The 21,850-nt window shown below is 38.7% G+C and overlaps 1 protein-coding gene across 3 annotated transcripts; it reads right to left on the reverse strand.

The window, feature by feature from the left end:
• Positions 1-1,397: 1,397 nt before the first annotated feature.
• On the reverse strand, positions 1,398-20,525 carry LOC111874195 (LARGE xylosyl- and glucuronyltransferase 1). Of its 3 annotated transcripts, none has more exons than XR_002844500.2 (14): positions 20,079-20,525; positions 19,295-19,503; positions 17,810-18,005; positions 16,445-16,659; positions 16,153-16,238; positions 15,751-16,000; positions 13,706-13,873; positions 11,364-11,544; positions 10,950-11,074; positions 10,661-10,816; positions 5,764-5,943; positions 5,427-5,650; positions 2,647-3,213; positions 1,398-2,518 (listed from the first exon to the last, which is right to left on the reverse strand). XR_002844500.2 is itself a non-coding variant. In XM_023869485.2 (13 exons), exons 1-13 carry the CDS (start codon positions 20,098-20,100, stop codon positions 3,135-3,137), a joined length of 2,091 nt encoding a protein of 696 aa, XP_023725253.1. In that variant the 5' UTR covers positions 20,101-20,525; the 3' UTR covers positions 1,398-3,134. The 3 variants fall into 3 exon arrangements, 1 of the variants encoding a protein (XP_023725253.1); XR_002844501.2 differs by having other exon boundaries at positions 20,009-20,525; XM_023869485.2 differs by having other exon boundaries at positions 1,398-3,213.
• Positions 20,526-21,850: the final 1,325 nt, after the last annotated feature.

The following is a 21,850-nucleotide window of genomic DNA, read 5'->3' on the forward strand; positions in this document are numbered from 1 at the left end:
TCCCTGCATAATTGGCAGCTTCTCAAGAATGGTTCAGCTCCATGAGTGAATGAGTGAGACTTGCAATTTAATCCACAGGGATACATCGCCTGTTTTGACATTCCTCAACAGGGGTGTACCAAAGACACCAACCCCTCTCCATGTGCCTTTAGGCCCTAAATACCGACAGAGAAGACCATCAAAACAGCTGTTAGAAAACTAGTTCACACCCTATGACCTGTGTAACAAATTCCATGAATTGCAGGTGGAAGCTATAGCTCAATTCCTGCTCGAAATTTTAAACAACATCCATTTAAAATTTAAGACCTTGTGACATACAAAAATTAATACAATTATTGAAAGTATGGAAGTTCTGCATAATTATGTTGTTCCCAATGAATGCCTCAGGAAACGTTAAGGTTCATCCAACATATTTCTGAATCACCAGTTTTCATTATCACTTTTTGCACCACCTATGAAGGAAGCTAACCTCCCATAACTCCAAAAGTATTAAAAATTTCCTCAAAATTTTCTTCTAGTAACCTTCCTATATGCAGTAAGGAAAGTATTCCACATGGTTAATCTATAGATTGTGCATGGCACACTGAAAAAGGGACCTTATACTTGCAAGTCAGTTTGGGTTCTATATGAGGTTTGTGGACCATACAACCTTAAATTTCACTAACAATATGTCCATGATTGTGGTATTCTTGAATCTTGAAAAGGATTTTGATAGAATGCATAAGAAATTTAAATCACTGTGATGTAATGTTTGACAGAAAATTACACTGGGGTTACACATAAATGTGAAAGAAGTTATGGCAATTGGAACACTTACAAGAGTCTACTCCATATCCAAATGTGGCTGATTATAATACTGTAACTTAATTTAGTGACTATGGACAGGGTTTGGATTGGTAATCGGATTTACTGAACTCTTACAACTCATAACTACAAATAAAGAATTAGGTCTCACTGGTCTACACACTTCATAAATCACTATAGGACACACTAGGTCTGCTCAGTCTGTTAAATCTTCACTAGCCATTGCTTGGTAGCAGCTCTTGACAGTGGACTTTCCCCTTCGTGTGGGTTCCTGAACTCCCCCTGGCTTCCCACAGCAGCAGTTATTTAACTCACTCACTCACCAACCAACTGAACTCACTCAAATCAAAGTCAATGTTACATTGCGACTAATGGTCAGTAAGTCTTGGTGTCAAGCCCCATCTGGGGCTCATGACCAGATATTTATTACTGCTTGACAGTTACAATCTTTTTATTGTCAGGCACCCTTTCTGACAAGAGGACGGGTCTGTCTTCTGTATACACTGCTGCTCCTTGCCAGCGCAGTCCTTCTTGGGTCAAAGTCCCTTGGGACTTGTGACTATATTTTACTGTCTCAAATTTGAGACTTCCATTTTTGTCACCTCCTACAACTCGAAGGGTCATGGTGGAGGTATTCGACCCCGCCTCCACACAAGTAACTCAGCTCACTCTTAGTTTGCTTGTAACATTTTGGCATGGACCTTGTAGAAAACACTGCTCTTCTGTTGCAAGGCAATCATTGCGTTCATGTCTGTTGGAGTGCCCACGTGATCACTACTCAGCCATTGCCTAGCAACAGCCTTTGTTTGCAGCACCATTACTTAGCAACGACTATTGTATAGTTGCTTATTTAGCAGTCGATGCTTAGCAGTGGGTCTATTTGCCACAATATTAAATTAACACTAAACAAAACAATCATAAATATATTCATGGTATAAGCTTGTTGGCCTGTTCCAACTTCAAATATCAAGCAATTTTCCCTTTGAAAATCCTGAATTATCTCTGTCAACCGAGAATATAAAAGTTGCTTAGGAACTCTTTCTGGTGACATCCTATGTAGATGTTCCACCTACAAGTTTGACAGTAACAAAGCAATAATTAGGCACATAATGACTTTGTTTGCCAAATCCGGATATCTGTGGCAGCAGACATGCATCTTTTGAAGTTGCAAAGTCTGCAATACAGAGTTGCCCACACAGTTACTTCAATGAAGTGTATGATATTAATGCACCTCAAACATGGAATTTCCCTTAACTGGTGCTAACTATATTAAACATAAATAATGCATCATATACTGTCCATTTGTGTCTATAATTTACTTGAGCTGGAAGCAGAAATGTCTGCCAGCACTCAGTTTTCGTTTGGAAAGTTATTAGCAGGAGACAATGTTTTGGAACAGAATTTAGCCAAACACATCAGCTCAGGCAGTGCTATTGTTACCAGCGATTACAAGAAATTCATTTCCAGTTACTCAACAGGAAACATTATACACTCTATCATTATACGTGCGAAGGCTACAAATTGGATTCCATTCATGTGACATGATTATGTTGGCCTTTTTTCCATTCTCTGGTGTAGACATATTTCAACAGTCACACCTTCTCTCATCTTCACTTGACTGTACGAACAGTTCTGTTTGGCTGCAACTGACATCATCAACCCCCAAAACAATCACTGCATCTCCAGCTTGCCTCTGATTCAAGTTAAGTCACAACTGCAGGAAAAGAAAAAGAAAATAAAACTGTCGTCAGTACAGCAGTAATGAATTATGTAAAGATACAAGAATCAACATATCAATTACAACATAATCATGTCATATAAATGAAGTTAACAGTCACAAACCTTTGCTTTTTAGAGCTACTGGACTTCAGCTGCATAATTCTCACAGGATCTGCAGAGAGACGAAAGTCACAAAGAAACCCAAGCACAAATATGGATTCATAAAAACTTACAATCTTTCATATAAATTTCAGAAAATAAATGTGATGTTTATTGCTAAATAATGGAGAATGACTGAAGACATTAAAAAATTAAAAGTTATACAAAAAGCAATACAATAAAATGTTATAAAAAGAATGATTGAACTCAACTATAGGACACATTTCTGCAATAAAGTATGTTTGAGACAAACATATTACACTAGTAAAATATCAAAATATCTACATATATCATGTTAATTAAACATGAGTAAAAGAGGACAAATAAATTAATAAATATGAAGGTACAAGTGCTACCACAATTATTGTCACAAATACTGTTCATCAAGCAACCAGTGCTTCTTCCACAACTAGTGAACATTTTCACAAGTTTAGTTGTAGTACTGCACTGTATCACACTTCCATATCAAACACTTTACTGTAACGTTTGCTGAGGTCCTTCACAAATTCGTTTTTCAGTATCTTCAGGCACCTTAATAAACAAAAGAACAAAATACTATGCTCAGAAATTTCACACCAAATTAATTTAAAAATGACAACTTTATTGCTCTGTATCTAGTAATGAAGGCATTCTTTAATATTTAATCCTTTAATATTGACCTGGGAACTCTACACTTCCGTTACCCCGAGAACTGTGGTATATAAAATATGAGAATATTGCAGGGGCAATCAAGAAAGACGATTCAGTTTAAATTGCATATAACTTTGATTTACTTACTGTACAGAAATCATTTCAGTGTGGAATAGCCACAGCACACTTCATATTAACAGCTGAAGGCAAAAATATAGTTAAAAAGGGCAAAGCTGTCCCAGTACTTAATCAATTAAACATTATGGCATAAAGCTGTATGGGTGGGCTGGATGTACAGATCCCTGTGGTCAGCTTTAGACCCCAGCTGCTTTACCCCCCATGGAATATGCCCGCAGTACTGATTGGATAGGAGGCTGAGTGGGCCCCAGAACCTGTCTGGACGATGATGTGCATAGGAGAAAAAATGTTGCCCCTACTGAGGTTCAAACTCCAACCCCTTTGCTGTCCAGCCCATAGCAAGTCCCCATACTGACTGCACTATCCTAGTGCAAAATACAATACACAATTTACTTCCTGATACTTCTAGTCTAAAAGTAACTACGGATTATTATGTGAGTAAATATGGTAGCAAAATGTTTGTTACCAAGAGGTCACCTGGCAGCCTGACACAAATTCTGCTGCTGGTTGACTCAAGTCATCTCACACTGCTCACATTCAGACTTTTAATCACAGCTGACAGGCCAAGAGCCTATATATACACATCGCAATTTCTCTGACATCATGCCAATAAATCTTTGAACAGATACCATGAAGAAAGGTTGTGTACAGCCATGCCATACATAGCTCAGGCAGTTAGTTGCCAGCTTTCCCACCATGACAGCCAAAGTTCAATCCCAGGTAAGGTCATGTGGAATTTGTAGTACACAAAGTGGTGCTGGGGTAGGTTTTCTACAAGCACTTCAGTTTCCCCTGCCAATTCTCTCATTATACCAACTGCTCCATACTCATCTAGAATCCGGGGTTGGTAGGTACAATAGGCCAATTAGTGGCTGACATACTAAGTGGTCTGAGTCTCACCCTATCCCATAAAAATAAAACTATAAAAAGTTTCAATTATTGAGTTTTTGGACATTATCTATCATCCTGTTTCCCATTTAATACACAATGTTTCAGGGCCTGGTTTCTGTCTCCATCTTCAGTTAAAATAAAAAAAAACATATTCAGTTGGGCCCAATCAGTAGAGCTTCTCCCTATGTCCAGAGATGAATAATGTCCAAAAAATCAATAACTGTATCACACCTTTGTCACAAACTTTTAGATCATACTAAAAAAAAGTTGTGTATTATGTGCCTGTCATCTACAATCCCTAGCATATGTTACCGTATGAAAGAAACACTGTGTTGAAATGACACGCAAGTTACACAGTGACACTAGTGTTCATGCATGAGGCCCATGTGAAAAGTACGGAGAAGATTCTTGCATAAACTTCAGAATGTTAAAGTTCCAAATACAAGATGTTCATACAATGAAGGTAAATTTTGATACAGACAGTAGTTATCAGGAAAAAAATTGAAGAACCAAATAAAAATAAATGTTAAGGGCTCACTGACGAGAAATCGGATGAAACTGACGCTATGCCTGAACATTCCCCTTGAAAATCCCTTGCAGAGGAAGGGCCAACAACCTTGTCGCCATCTATGAGCCAACTGTCTAGAAAATGTGGGAACCTCAACATCTCACAACCCTATGGGCCTCCACAGCCTGTTACAGGGATACCTTTACTTTTTACTTCCTTTACTTACATGTGAACTATTTACGGCAGTGCAAGGACTGTGTGTGTGTGTGTGTGTGTAACAGACACCACCATGTCAACCATCTGCTGTGATAAGGGCAGGTTTTCTTTACAATTTGTTGGCCTATGGGCTTGCTGACTGTGCTGCACTTTCAGTCACGCACAGGAACTGTTAACATGAGGGCCATCTTCCTCGCTGGACTGGTAGACTCTCAGCCACCCTCCCTTTATAAGTTACTTATTCATTCATATTATTTTAGGGTTATATTAATAACAGATATCAAACAGAACAGATGACAGAAACATTTAAGTGTTATGATTTTTATACCCATTAAATGGACATGATCACACACTGACTTACTTTCTATACTGTGATGAGCTCCTAAATTTTGCTATGTCAAAGCTAGGAGCATGCGGCATGTGAACGATGAAACCATTTGGTAGGACGACAAACTCAAATCCTTGAGCCTCCAGTTCCATTATATGGGACACCTTATTCCATCCAAAACCGACAAATCGAGTGTCATATTCAGGAATATCTTTCCGCACAACAATGTATGGCTCAAAATCTGGTTCCCACTGAATCTAAACAAACATGGTATAACACATTATATATCACTGTCACCATTCCCATTCTGAATGACTTTCAATTAAGAATGTTCATATTTCAAATATAACCTCTTAGTTCCAGGACTCACCTTGTATGGGGTTGTAGCTGTCCTCCATTTACCATAATTAGTGGGAGCATGACCCTTAGTCCACACATGGTACCGAAATGTAAAAAGTGTTCCCATGTCCAACATACTGAGAAGTTCTGCTTTACTCTTTGGAAATGTGATGCGATACCGCTGTGTCTCAAATGCTGGAATCACTAATGCCTGTGATATTAAAAACACAATCATAATAAGCATGCTATAAACTGCAGCCCCTGGAAAGAAGATCTGTCCCCTTTTCTTTCAAGCACTTTCCCTAGGAGCACAAAGAATGGAAGAGAGCAAGGGCCAAGGGAGTGAAGAAAAATACTGTTACAAAAACTAATTTTCTCTAGCAATATACTTGTCACTGTTACTGAGACGGGTCATCTTCTGAATTTCACATGGTGATCTGGGATACTGGGGTTCATTAAAGGCATTTTTGGAATAATAACCACAATCTATGATTTTGGATAAAGTTAATTCCAATAAACTGAGATAGGAAAAGTTTCAGTTCTTGTATGGGTAACACACTGTATTTTAAAACTCAGAAGATCTTTTTGCACATCTTTCACAAATACAATTTTTTGCCTTGTGTATCTACTTGTATCTATATATAGTAGTTATGTAATGAATGAATGAATAATGTTGTATTTTAGCGTCCTGTTGCACTGATTTTCATCCATGATATGTATACAGTTGCCATCTTGTAGTGCACTCAATTTCACCTGTTACTTCACGACACTCGCAGCTAAGAAGGGAACACACATCACAAGACATGGTTTACACAGAATATAAGAAAAACGACCCCCATAGTGGAAGAACCACACGCAAGTTTTAATTATGACATATAAGATGAATAATCTTAACAAGTTTCAGTGTGTGTAAATTTATTATAGTTGACAAATACGCACTTTTTAAATAATTTTATAAAGGCAAGCAATGAAATAGATTAGCGTAATTAGGGCACCTGATGATGGCACTATGTTGCTGAAACATGTCGTGAAGTAACAGGTGAAATTGAGTGCACATGACAGCAACTGTATACATATCGTGGATGAATGAATGAATGAATGTATAAGGGGTGGGCCTTCTTGGCCCTTGCACAGAGACCACAGTGATCTATTGTGCCTCCCCTTCTGATTATCCCCTCAACAATCCTGCGCTTCGAATGAAGCGTAGGATATTGTACGTGGGGACATCGAAATAGTCACTTGGTTCCATAAACTACTGACCCAAGTGGCACAGTCTTAAATAAGCTAAGGCCTCACATTTGCACACGATATGTGTGGCTGTTTCATTTTCTTCTTGGCACCTCTCACAAGTTGGACTGTTACTTAGTCCAAATTTGAAGAGGTGTCCTTTGAGGTGACAGTGTCCTGTAAGTAGTCCTACCACCCATCGTAGCTGGTTCCTGTTTAACTTCAACAGTTCCTTCACTATTTTATCAGATGTTCCTTGTATGAGTCCCTTTGCTTGCCTGAGTTCAGTCAGGGATCCCCACTATTTCTTGTGATTCATATTTGTCCAGTCCCTGACTGCCTGTCTGGCAACTCCTATAGAGACGTCACAGGCTTGTTCAGGTCCTATGAATGGATGTTCAGCTCCAATCTTTGTCCATTGGTCTGCTATTTCGTTTCCAGCAATACCCTCATGCTCCAGCAACCATATCAGTTGTACCGCTATGTTTGGCCACTTCCATGAGAGTTTGGTGGCAATCCCAGATCAATTTTGAGTTGATCTGGTGTTTGTCAAGCACTTGAAGTGCAGCCTGGCTGTCAGATAGAATGTAGGTGTTCCTATTTCTGTAGTTCCTATCTAGATTGTCCATAATACATGCCTTAATGGCATATACTTCTGCCTGGAATACTGTCATGTACTGCTCACGGCTGAAACTAAGTTTCCACCTCATGCCATAGCAGAACACACCAGCTCCAGTGCCCTTATTTATCTTGGAACCATCTGTATACCAGATCAGTCCCCCTTTTCTATCAGCCTGAAACCCGTCTTCCCATTTTCTCCTGTCAGGAAATCTGACTGTGAATGGTTTTTCATATACATGTCTCAGTTAGTTATGTTAAACTGTCACCACAATGAATGTATACTCGCTTTTAATGTTTACAATTAAACCTTTATTTTTCTACATGTTTCGGTCACATAGGACCATCTTCAGGCAGTTAATATGGGATATGTCCAGCCACTGAATTGCTAATACAGATCCAGATAACAGAAATTTACAATTAAGTATATAAACTAAAAATATATAACATGTATCTAGGATATATTAAAAGTGTATACAAGTATGTTGATTATATTACAAAATATTAAAATATTTAAAACATTATAACTTATTACGTCATTAAGAGGTTAAGAGTATATAGGCCTAGCTAATTCTAAGGGTCAGGTGCTACAGTGTAGTATTAGGCATATTATCTAATTTGTGGATCCTTGTTAGAAGCATCCATGTAGTAAAACCGGGTCGTTAAGTCAAGGGGTGTCAATGATATACAGGTTGCTATGAATGTGTGATGTTTTGGGTATGCGTATTTCCTGATATGGATTGTGTTATTATGTGATCATTAATATGACGTATGCATTTTCTAGTCTTGGCATGTACATGTTTGATGTGTACTACACTGTGCACTCGTTCGATGTGGTGACGGTTTAACATAACTACTATACATATGTTTCGAAAACACAACAGGATGCACACTATGAAGATAATACTTGTATCTGTATTAATTGCAGAAAATGGGTCGACAGAAAAACCCATAATGCTTCAAACTGAGAAACACTTTCACCATATATGTTTGTCTCTGAGTAGTCTGTATTTGCTGCAGTGAGGTGTCCGCCGAACTCCTAAACCACTTGTCTTGCAGTGCTACTGACCAATCACAAGTTACCCTCCCAAATGCTGCTTGCAATCTCTTGTCGCCAATGCATCAGAACAATCTCACTTCTGCAACTGCCTTTCTAATTCAAACCTTGTATCACGTTTTACGCCACACCACAAATAATTCAAAATCATAGGGTGTTGCTACTGCATTTATGAATTCTGGACCTTGCCCATTTCACACCCTTAGGAGTAACCTTGTTGGGTATTTCCAATTTAAAACACAAACAGATATAAGTTTACCTTATCATTGTAATATCCTTATTTTGTTATCCTCTTAAGCATCTGCTAGGTGAAAAGTGGACTACAAAGACTGTCCTCCATGATGGAAGTGTACATCAATATAACAACTACTTAATGAATTCTGAATGCAGTGACGCATTGCACTTGGACCTGACACATACCAATGTCATACGGCATTAGCCTTGAACACAAAATTACTTCCTATCAATACACATCAAACAGCAACAACTATTCACTCACTCATGGAGCTGAGCCCTTCTTGAGAAGTTACCAATTGTGCAGCTACTCAAGAACTTCCCAGCATTTTATGTAACCCCAAGGTTCATTAGCATGTTCACAAAAGCCCTCCAATGGTCCCTATCCTAAGCCAGATCAATCCCATCCCATCATATTTCTCTAAGATCCATTTTGATATTGTCCACCTACATCTTGGTCTTCACAGTGGTCTATTTCCTTCTGGCTTTCCCACCAATATCCTATTTGCATACCTCTTCTGCTCCATTCGTGCTACATGCCCTGCCAGCAACAACTATTAAAAATGAAAATGTGTATATACTAACTGATGGCTTAGCACGCAGATCAATTCTTTGCACACGTGGTGATGGGAAACAGCCTTGCTCAGCGCTTGGAAACACACTGGGACACAGGACATGCATGAAAATAAGAATGGGTACTGTGACCTAATAAAAGGGAACAATTTCTTTACCCTTTCAGAACTGCTACTGAAACCTCAACTGGAATTATATTTGTGCGTATACATATTGTCATGTGTAGGAGGGTACACGTGACAAAATGACGGGTTCTAGTTCGGATGATTGGATTTATTGTCAGCTTGGTTACACACACTCTCTCGATTACACTCAAAATACATAGTGCTATCACTGATTTACATACACCAGATCTTCTAATTCACTGTTGCATGCGCCATCACACATATGAAGTCTTCTAAATCACGCTTGGCATTCTTGGTTCCATTGCACCTGCTTCCGCCACTCTCAACTGCTCAATACTCATAACTCGTAACTCATAACTTCAACTCAATACTGACAAGTACTCTCGTTATGTAGTTTCCGAACTGACCATACAGAAAATGCGTTTACCAATTGCCTAGCAACAGTCACTGCATGGACTCCCCTGCTGCATGACGTCACAGCCTAGTGGGGAGGGGCGTTTACCAAGCGTTGTTACACAATGAACACGGTCTCTACAATTTTCATTGTTTTGTTGCTCAACGATGGATGACATATAACATGTTACATGTTACAATATATTGTATCTGGATAGAGAGCACCTGGGAATATAATTTTACCTATGAACTTCCAGGATGTGATGGAGCATGGTGTGACAGAGGGCTACCAACATTCTGGGGGACTTTCTACCTCCATCTTCATAGTAAAAGAAGGGGTGACTCTTCCACCCCTCTTCTACCCTGAAAATGGAGACAGAAGGCTCTTCCAAAATGTGTCAAATCTCAGTAGACAGCAATCTTCATAGTGACCATTTTGAGAATCTCAGATCTTACACAGTATTTAATCATTTCAAATGACTCAGAACTGGGCCTAAAAGCAGGAGTTTGCAATAATGGTCATGTTTGTGGTTCTAAAGCAATAGAAAATCCACTAAATTTGCCAACTACCAAGCTCATAATATATATAAATTATCTTACTGATTAACAGTCTATAGTTCAGGCAACACAAAAAACTGGAAAACAATATTTCAGATGCCTGGAACAGTACCAAAAAAGATGCCATATTTTCGAAAGGATACCTTTTTTGCAGAGTCCAAACTGAGAACTTGTATAGACTTCTTGAGATATGAATACAGGCCATACATTGGAAGGAAGTCAATGTCAGTGAGGAAGACATACGGTGTGTTCACTTGCTGTAGACCCACATTTCGAAGAAAATTCACAGGGTAAAAGCTCTGAAAAATAAAAATCACCATATCTTCACATCTGATCTAAACGGTGCTGCTGTATTAGTTTCACATAAACAGAAACAAAGAGAGAAGCTAGGCAGGTTTATTAATATTATTTTCAAACAGCACCAATACCTACACCTTCTTTGTATACTATATGATAGCCAATATTCTTTCTACTGCTCAGAACTTCAGAACTCAAGGCATAGCTCAGGAACTGCTGGGCTTCTGCATCAGACATGTACAGAGTAAGGCTTATCGGTCCTGAAACATAGACATATACGTGCTTTGTTTGTCACGCCAGAGACAGTAACAAAGAAAAATTAAGAAAACATGTTCATAGCAAGTACACAAACTGCAATTCTGTCTGGTCTCTATACTGATATGGGCATCTTCCTACATGCAGATCTGTTCTTATGGTCATACCAGTTTACACAATCAGACACAAATCTGCAACACTTGCACTGATAGTTTTAAAAATACAACTCTCTCACTGTAATAATGTTCATACACACAAATTTTATGATGCCAGTAACAAAACTAGCTGCCTTACCTTCCCAGTGTTTGCAAAGGGCCTCAACCATTTGCAACCTATCCATAGACAGCTGAGCAACCAGTGTGACATCATACCCATCAGCTGACGGCTCATACTCATAATCTAGAAAGTACAGATGCGTCCGCAAACTGTTCACATGAGCACGACGGAATTCATAACACGGATCCTCTTCATTTAGCTGTAAGACAACAAACTGAATCATTCAGCTCTAGTAAAATACTTAAAGGGGCTGTTGGGGAGATCAAGTAGAGATGAAAATATAATAAAAGCTATACAGAACTATTAGGCTTATTTTGTGATGGCTACAACAAGGACCGTAACAGATCCAACAACATCAGAGGATGCGGAAGAACAGCGAGACCTCCAAAAAGTGAAAAGTGCAATCAATATAATAAAACTGAAATTTAATTCATGAGCTTTTAACCAATAATATAATTAAACTAGTTAAAGTGAACTTGACGCAGTGATGAGCGTAAGTAGGAAGTGACTGAATAACACGTGAAAGTGAAAGCATAACTAGTGATCTGAATTGAAACTTGACTCACAAATTTTTAATTCTAAATTTTGAAACTTTAACTTTTGACATTTAGAATAATACTTTAACTTGTGTTTTGTGAGAGGAACTTGATATATTATTGAGCGTGGGCCTGAATAAGATACAGGATCGAATAACTGAGAAGACGAATGTGATTGCGTGTAATTATACAACTGTGTTCGTACACCTGAGGATGACCTCTTGAGGTCGAAACATGTAGTGTGATAGTAGTAAAGGTATGTTGTGTGGTCGGTAAAATTGACTCTAATATTGAGCATCAGGATTCTCCACTACCCAAACATGCAAACTGTGCAGACTGTGTACACCACTTCTTGTAAATATACTGACCCCTTTGGCCCACAACACATACAGAAGTTGCAGGGTGTCCACAATCTTACCTGACACCCTTTGCAAGGACTGAGGACCGATACCTCCTAGATGAATGCTTGGGGGGTGGGGGCAAAAGTAATAACGCCTCATTGTGAAAAAGTCAGCATGTTACAAAATATTACACAGGGCCCTGGAACTGTACACAGTTCTTTAAATGACCCAGGCAACAGAAACTGACACCAAATTCAGAACTTAGTGTCCATCAGAGGTCTCTAAAAGTCATGATCACTGAGAAGAAAAGCAGTCAAACTGACCTTGTGAAAAAGTGCAGGCTGCAATTAACTTGCTGAGGATATAGTCCAATGGCACAGTCTTATAAATGAAGAAACTAACCTATTTACTTATTTACTCATGGAGCTGAGCCCTTCTGGAGAATCTGCCAATTCTGCAGCTACTCAAGAATTTCCCAGCATTTTATGGAAGCCGAAGGTTCATCACCGTGTTCACAAGAGCCCTCCACTAGTCCCTATCCTGAGCCAGATCTATCCAATCCATACCATCCCATCCTACATCTCTAAGATCCATTCTAATATTGTCCACCCACCTACGAATTGGTCTTCCCTGTGGTCTCTTTCCTTCCGGCTTTCCCACCAACATCCTATACGCATTCGTCTCCCCCATTCATGCTACATGACCCGCCCACCTCATCCTCCTTGACTTGATCATTCTAATTATATTTAGAGAAGAGTACAAGTTATGAAGCTCCTCATTATGCAGTTTTCTCCAACCTCCTTTCACTTCATCTATCTTCGGTCAAAATATTCTCCTCAACACCCTGTTCTCAAACACTCTCAGTCTATGTTCCTCCCTTAATGTCAGAGACAAAGTTTCACACCCATACAGAACCAAAGGCAAAATTATAGTTTTGTATATTCTAATTTTTATGTTTTTGGAGAATAGACGAGAAGACAAAAAGGTTCTGGACTGAATGGTAGCAAGCATTACCCGAGTTTAATCGCCTCTTAATTTCCTCCTGATTCAGGTTTCGGACTGTTATCGTTGTTCCCAAATATCTGAACTGTGCCACATTTTCAAAACATATGTTTCCTATCTTTATGTCATGATTTTGCCCTGCATTTTGGTGACGAGACAGTAACTTATACTTAGTTTCCTCTGTGTTTACTTCTAGACCAACCTCTTTACTTGCGTCAATTAAAGCTTGTGTGCTTTTCTTTATGGTATCTACATTTTCGCCCAGTAGATTCACATCATCGGTGTAGACCAACAGCTGATGTGTCGTGTTTCATTTCAGTCCCACCTGGAGAAACTAACCTATACACGATATAATATTTGTTGGCAGGTTCAACAACTACTACTACTTTCCCAAGAAGAAGAACTCTGCTCTATGGACCTAGCTGAATATGCGAGGCTTATGGCAGTAGAGAAATGACCAAATCAGACTAATCACACTGACCTTACTCAGCTCTCTATCCTTCAGCGACATCTTTGTATTGTTACAACCAAACAATTCTCTTCTCAGTAAATTTCCATCATATTCCAAGAATGTTAGATATAAGTTACGGAAAAATTCCACATGTTTGTTTTTCACTTTCAGTTTCTTAGGAGAATTCCAATGTATAACCTGAAAAAAACAATACTTTTATCTGAAATGCCTATGAACACTATACAGTTAAGGCCTATGTGGTGCTTGTTCAATAAAAATAATGTGACAATTACTCCATGTTTCCTACAGTACATTTCTGACATCCTGAATATGAAGCTTGCTGGTGCCTGGATAGTCACGTAATTAAAAAACAGCTACATAACTACAAGCACACACACATATCCAGTCATACTAGAAATTTTGGAAACTTTTCATGCAAATGGCTGAAACACCATGTTCATATATAGGCATACTGAGAACTGCTATGGACAGCGGAAGAATTTTATTTTTATGCGATTTATAACAAAATAGGGTTTACAGAAATACTACATGATACCCATAATATATCTGCAGAATCCTGTTCTCCAAACAACAGAACCACAAGGCGGTAGACGCTTGGCTTCCTTCAAAGAGAATAAATAAATAGGACATGAACCGATTTGCTTTAAAAAATTTTAACAAAATCTTTTAAACATACTAATTGTAATTTATAAATATTTTTACGTATCAGTACAAGCCACTGTAGTTGTTAAAAACATTAGATTTTGTACTCATTGTATTATGATAACATTGTATGTATAGATTAATATTCACAAACCAATTTGGTTGAGGCACTATGCTACAAGATGGAAGGTAGTGGGTTCAAGTCCTGATGAGGTCATTAGACTTTTTTCAATTGACCTAATCCTTCTAGCTGCATTATGGCCCTGTGGTCGACTCAGCCTCTAACAGAAATGAGTACCAGGAATATTCTTGGAATATTGTTTAAGGGGGTAAAGGGTGGTCAGCGCGCAAGGCTGACAACCTTGGGGCCATCTATGAGCCGACTGTCTAGAAAATGTGGGAACCTCAACATCTCACAACCCTATGGGCCTCCACGGCCTGTTACAGGGATGCCTTTACCTTTCTTTTTACTTTATTATAATAGTGGTTTCTAATTGTACTGATATCCTTCTGAGGATGGTCTAAAAGACTGAAACATGTTAAGGATAAAATATTAAAAAGGAGAGAAACTCCATCAGTAACACTGGACAGAATTAATTAACCTTTCATAATACTGTTAGTGTGATGGACCAGGATGAAACAAATCAAAAATATATTAAATTTGTTACACTTGATGGCTCGTCACTCCAATAATTAAATTTTAAAGTCCTCACTGTGGTGACTGTTCAAACTTGTCTCTTACATTGTGAAATTACAAAGGATATATCATCCACAAAGGTGAATATCAACATTTCGGAGAAACCTGTTGCCTCCATGAATATGAATGGCAAACAAGAAATGTGTGAAAAGAAACGGTAACATGAGATACTTGTATATCTGGATGCACTTTGACTTTATGCACAGCTGTAATTTTCTTTAACTGACTGCAAGGTTTAACTTCAAGAGATTTGCTACTTTTAATTATGATGTGTCATCCTGAACCAAAAACAATGTGCCCGTGCAAACATTACAAGGTTAACCCATTTCTTGTGCACATCAAATTGGTTTTATATAATGACATTTAAATGCCCTTCCCCATTTTACTGCTACGTAGCCCATATCAAATTGCTGCACCCCAAAAACACTATCACACCACTTGATGTTGCTTTTGGGACTACATATCAGTGATTCAGCGTAGTACACCTCAAAACACACATTTGTAAAAAAAATGATATGGATGGAATGGTAACTGTACATACCACCACTCCCATTTATGAGAGGACTGACTGCCTGCAGAAAGAACAAGTTAATGTGGAGTAGAAAGCCTGCACTGGCCCGATTACTTCTACAATCTGGAAATCCACACTTTGACCATGATCTGTGCACAAAAAAATATGTGCCAACATCAAACCTATGATCGAACACAGACACACCTTGAGGTCAGTGACCTCAGTGTAACAGAGCTCACTGCGAGTGTTGTCACTCAACTGCACATTCCACTGACAGGGCAGGTTGTACACCAGGTATGGGTGTTGCTTGATAATGGCATTGAAAATGTCCTGATCAGCCAAGCTAGTTGCAAGCATAGTAATGAGGTCCTTTTCAGCTATAAGACGCCACAAGTGACCCCATCCCAATTCACGAAGCCTCTGGAGTTGTAGGAGAATTACCCCTGTATTGTACCTGAAAGAAACATTCATTTGACATTCTGATTCAAATGTCAATCTATACATTAAAAAAGTTATGTCACATTATCTGTCATTCTGCTCAATTGTAAATACCACAGGCTCACTAACGAACCAGTCAGCTATATTATAAATGATAAAAATACTAACCCTCGACCTAGAGCAGGCCATGGTCGATGTTTCTTCCACAGTTTCCCCAGGTACCAGTCACTCTGGTTCTCAACAAGACCAATTGCCTAAGAAAGTTGGAAGATAAAATCACATTCCAGAATTTTCTCACATGAAAAATTCTCATAAACATCCTGTCAATCTTGTCAATCTGCAACACCAAATGCAATACCATGAAAACATCTGTGATGTGACATGAATGCCACAGTTGGAAGGAATCCATTCTGATACACAATTCAAGTCTAACAACTATAGAAACAGAAAAGGACTACACCTGTTTGGGACTCAACTTGGAGAAGATCTTCCATAGTGCCGCAATATCTGTGGCAAAGGTAACGTCTGTGTCCAGTACAATGGCTTTCTGTAGTGTGTCAGGCAACACTTTGGGCAGTGTGAGTTTCAGCAGGCCATACACACCAGAATAGTGTTTGTTGGGAATCCACGACACATCTGGCACCACATTGTCCGCCAGATAAAAACTCACTTCCGCTGCGCAAAGAATACATAAAATACAACCACATTCAAATGATTTCTGTTCTTTAATAAAAGGCAGTCTGTTATTCTTGAGCAAGAATGCTAAGCAGATATTTTTAAAAAATGTAAATACTGCAATGTCAAAGCGTACGCAAACCAGCCTGTGCTGTATCAAATAACCGTTTCATTGTTCATGTTATTACATTCAATAATAAGATTATTTTCTGTCTGAACTTTTGTTTAATGAGGAATAAGTTTAGATAAACAGGATACAATTTTGCTATAACAATTTCACATACTGTGCCTTCAGGAACACAAATCCATCAGTGACTTAAAAAACAGGAGCAATCAGAGAGTACTGGGATTTCAATACATGCTAGAACTAGGATTTACTCTTCTCTCCCATATTCAGAATGGCTCAGGGGCCCACTAACCCTTGCATCCAACAGGTACTGGGGACTCCTTCCCCAGAGCAAAAGCATCCAAGGCACAGGGGACCACACACCTGCACCTATCACTGAGGTTTAGAATGCATGTAGCCAAATCCCCTCCCCAATATATCTTCATGGCATGAATTATTTTACTTTACATATGAATGATCACAATGTTTTTTTATTCATTGCAGGGTTTTACTCCAGACCCAGCAAGCATACAATTTTGAAGCTACACTCATCATTTTGCAATGTTTAGTCATACATTTCAGTTTAACATTAACTAAATTTGACTGTAGTACTCTGTTTGGGAAGCTCATTATGTGCCTTGATTGATGTCTGAAATATTTTGTGGTGTTCAAACACAGGTGTTCTGCAGGATATTTTCATTCAGATGGCATATATGTGGCTACATTGACACGGGATAGGCTGTCACCTAAGGATGGAATTACACAGATCATACACTGGATGTGTATGTAGTTAGTCCACAATCAGACAGAGCGTCAAGCAAATTACAGCTGACAGAACAACATACACAAACGGATATGTTGTACTACACACCACACACCTTACAAAGTATGCCTGTACTACATTTTGGCTACCTCACAGCAGAGAGTGGCCCTTCTGTTCAGTGGCTGGGTACATCCAAAGCATTCATGCCCATGAAAATATGCTCTAAATTTCAGCGAAGATTCCAACACTACCTAATACTTCCCATATTTAAGTTTATTCACCTTGTGGTACACTCCAAGTGTAAAATAAAGTCTGGAGGATGACCTGTGCAACTGAGTCAGCAATGAGGTGAAAATGAAGTGGATTCTTGCTATAAAATAGTATTGATTTGATAAGCGTAACAACTGAGCGACTGGAGTTGTATCCAGCACATACGATCGCCACGTGCACCACTTCACACTTCGGCACATCTGCTTCCTGAAAAAACATTAAAGTACAATCTTCTTCTACAATAAACTACATGCTAGCTAGAATGCTAGGCCTCTATAAACACCATCACTGATTTCCTCCACAATAAATACAGTGTTTCTGTGACAAGGAGTTTCTAAATATAAAGTTTCCCCTACAAGCTGGTTTCCGAAATCAAGAAATATGAACCAGATGTTAAAAGAACTTAAAATTTGTGTAGCAAGTTCTTACACATAAAAGTTTCCCCATCTTAGAGTTTATTCTGTCATAAACTTCTTTTAAGAAAATTTCTCATTTAATAAATTTGTACCTATTTCTGGTATCTATTCCAAAGTGATCTACATTTACACACACACACACAATAAATCAAGCCACCTTTCTGTAACAAATGCTGTTAATTAAGCAAAGAACCTAAGTGCAAGAACTGTCAATGACATTACTCAATTATGATCCATTAAACCATGAATATTACTACCCATTCATTCATTCAATTTGTGTTATCGTTTGCTGCCTTGTTCACTGTGTTGGATCACGTTGGTGGTTTCTATGGCATGGCTGCACAGAAGCAGAAAGCAAGTTAAAGAAAAAACACTAGCTGCTATTTGATGATGATAATATACATATTATCTAAATAAAGACAATCATTTTGAGAACATCATTCTTGTTTACTGTGTGTTGACTGTACTACTACTAGCTGCAATCCCCTGGCATCTTGGTTGTTTAGCTGCAAAATATGTGAACATGCTTCATACCTGTGCATAAAACAAAAGAGACCTTTACACTGCATTAAATTACACTACATTGTATTTACAGAAATAATAAGATAAAATATGTAATGCTTGCAAGATGTGAGTATATGTGTCTTCCTTTACAGAAGAGAATTGATGGTGACAGATTTTTACAACACTGAACTAAACAAGAAGAATGAAAAAACCATCACACACTTTCTAAATTTCCACGTTATTCAGTTATCCAAGTTCCGTCTGAAACTGACAAATGTTAACTTCACATAAAAGCACACACACAGATGATGGAAGGCATACTGTGAAAAGAAGTCTCTCTCTTTTTTGAGTCCCCAGGCATCTAGGTTATATGTAGCCTTTCTTTTTTTGCTACAAGAAGTTTTTCCTTATGGGGGAGGTGAATAATTCTTACAGAGCTCACCAATGTATTTTATGTGGACTCTTCTCAACTGAAACATGTGATCCTCAGGTAACAAAGAAAACAGAGAAACGGCCACAGATGGGCAAGTCTGGGTATGTCTGGCTCACATACTTAGTAGATATCTGTCAACATACTTGATTAGGGCATGGGCCTGGATGGTCATGGGTAGGCTGTACAAAGTTTTGTGTTGGTGTATGATTGCTACTTCGCATAGCTGCAACGAGGTGGCTCTGAGATATGCTGAGCTGACGACGTAAAAGCTGGTTTTGTTCTTCCATCTCACGTACCCTCCCCGCCAGCCGTGCCTCCCGGCCAGTGAAACCCAGCATGTTGTTCCCATCGACTGTGAACAGCAATACATCACAGTGACAAAGCAGCCCCAAAATCCATAGAGGGACCGTATATATAAAATACAGAGTACTATAGGTGTTTTTTACATTCCAGGAACAATAATGTCAAACTTACACGAGATGATGTGAAGAAGGGTTTTATTTGCAAGAGTAAATTTTTAGTTCCAATAAAAAGAAGTCTTGTTGGTGGCAGGATTCGTAGATAAGAGCTAGAACCACTCCTTTCACAGGGGAGATTCACAAAGCCTCCACCTACCCACCATTCAGAATATTCAATCAAAACTGTGACCTAACACTTATGCTAACACAGAGATGTTTCACTGAGCACAAAAAAGGCACTACATTTCAACTTTAAACACTAAAACGTATGTGGACAACAAATATTGGTTCTTCATCGTTTATATTATTAAAGCACAAGTTTCAATAAATTCGGCTTCGAAATATTAAAAAATGAGATGTCATCCATCATCATAACACATATAATAACTGCATACCCACCTTGACGATCTAGAAGTGCATAATACAGTAAAGCTGAAGCTAAGAGTGCTCCAAGAAGAAAACTGCTCACCCAATGTCTCGCCACAACACATAGCACAGCATGGCGTTTTCTGCGAGCAATTCTGATTGCTTTTCTCTTCCGTAAAGGACGTCTGCTGTCCTGTGAACTGAATATTTAATCACTTCTGACCGCTTGTAAGGTGCTGACGGACTAAGAGCTAATACACGTTATGTAGGTCATGTTATCTTATAGGTTATGTTACGCTGTGTTCGCTCAGTTTCCTTTTTTTTAATACCCCTATAACGGTGTTAATATCACGAAACTTGAGATTCTATAATATATTTTTTCCCACAACGCATTTATTATTATTTTAGGCTGCAGCGTATCATAATCAGCTCGTATTTATCTAGGCTTCGAAATTGTCCGAGATGGGCGGATCACAAAGAAGAAAAGTTGCAACAATCGCACTTGTGCTAGCACCACTAGCACTGTCGCAGGTCGTAGCAATACTCGCAATGTTAGATATCTCGATACCGCTCGATACCGTTCTCAGTACACTTCAACAGACAGACAAAAAAAAAAACATACCAAGTGAATGCTACCACACTCGCACACCATCCACTGCGGCGATGGCAACGATGCCCCCATCCAGTACAACATTCCCAAATATGAAGCTTCAACGAAAGTGAATAAGTGCAAAACGAATGTACACAATATTAACCTCCGTTTTCGATTATATTAACCTCTGATTTCATACTGATTTGAGCAGCTTGAAAGCATGTGCTATGCTCGGCGACAATTTGAGGATTTTGGTATGCATGCAGATTGTCCGAATTATGGTCATCTTGTTTTAAATCATGTCAGATTCGAAGCTATCACAGAAGGGATTCTGAGGAGCACACATTCTTCTGCAAATGTGATGCTGTGTAGTATGGTATAAAGTTTACCGATGTTTCGCAAGAATGTACTGCCCCCACCTTCAGGGTCAAATGGCAAGCCAAGCAACAAGCAAGCGAGATCTCTTGCGGGAAGCTAGATCCAAGGTTGAATACGCTTCTGTAGTTTGGTATTCCGTCACGTCAACTGATTCAAACAAACTAGAACTCATTCAGCAGAAGTTTATGGCTCTCTGTTTTAAACGTTTTTTTCCTCATGTTGATCACTGTTAGGCCGGGCGCACACCAAGGAAACTGGCAAATGGGGCAGCGCAAATTGAGGAAACGGAAACGCAACTTGCGGGGAGACTGAGAAACTCAATTTCCAGGCAGTATGCCAGTCTCCACACGATTGAGTTCGACTGAGTTGCCGCGTGGATTCTTAGAAATCAGCTGTTCTGTAACGAGCAGGAATGTTTCGTTTGTTTGTTTTCTTTTGTGGCACGAAAAATTGACGAACCTGCCAAAGGTTTTGTGTGGAGTTAATTGAGCAAGAGCTCCTCAGCGTAGAGGTATATTATTGTTAGAAATAAGGCTTTCGATTTTTGCATTTTATTGCTGCTGTTCCATAAAAGAAACGTTGTTTACATCGTCTGTGAAATTTTCTGCAGAGCAAATAATTAGGGATATGATTAGATAATTGTGACTGAGAAGGAGTGTGAAACTTATGAAAATGATGTACTTGTTGCGAAGTTGTTGACTGAAGTAAGGAATATGAGAGTTTTAGTAGCAACAAGTACAAATAGATTGTTTTAAACCATAGATTGAGATTTGTAATTGGTAGGAGTATATTGTTTTATAACAATTCAATAATTGGTTTTATGTTCTTGTAGATTTATTTTAATTACAGATATTGTATACATAACTGACAACGTTTATTTTATGATGGCTTGTTGTGTGTATATA

This window comes from Cryptotermes secundus, unplaced genomic scaffold (genome assembly GCF_002891405.2).
Source record: "Cryptotermes secundus unplaced genomic scaffold, Csec_1.0 scaffold26, whole genome shotgun sequence".
In the NCBI taxonomy this organism is placed as follows: Eukaryota; Metazoa; Arthropoda; class Insecta; order Blattodea; family Kalotermitidae; genus Cryptotermes; species Cryptotermes secundus.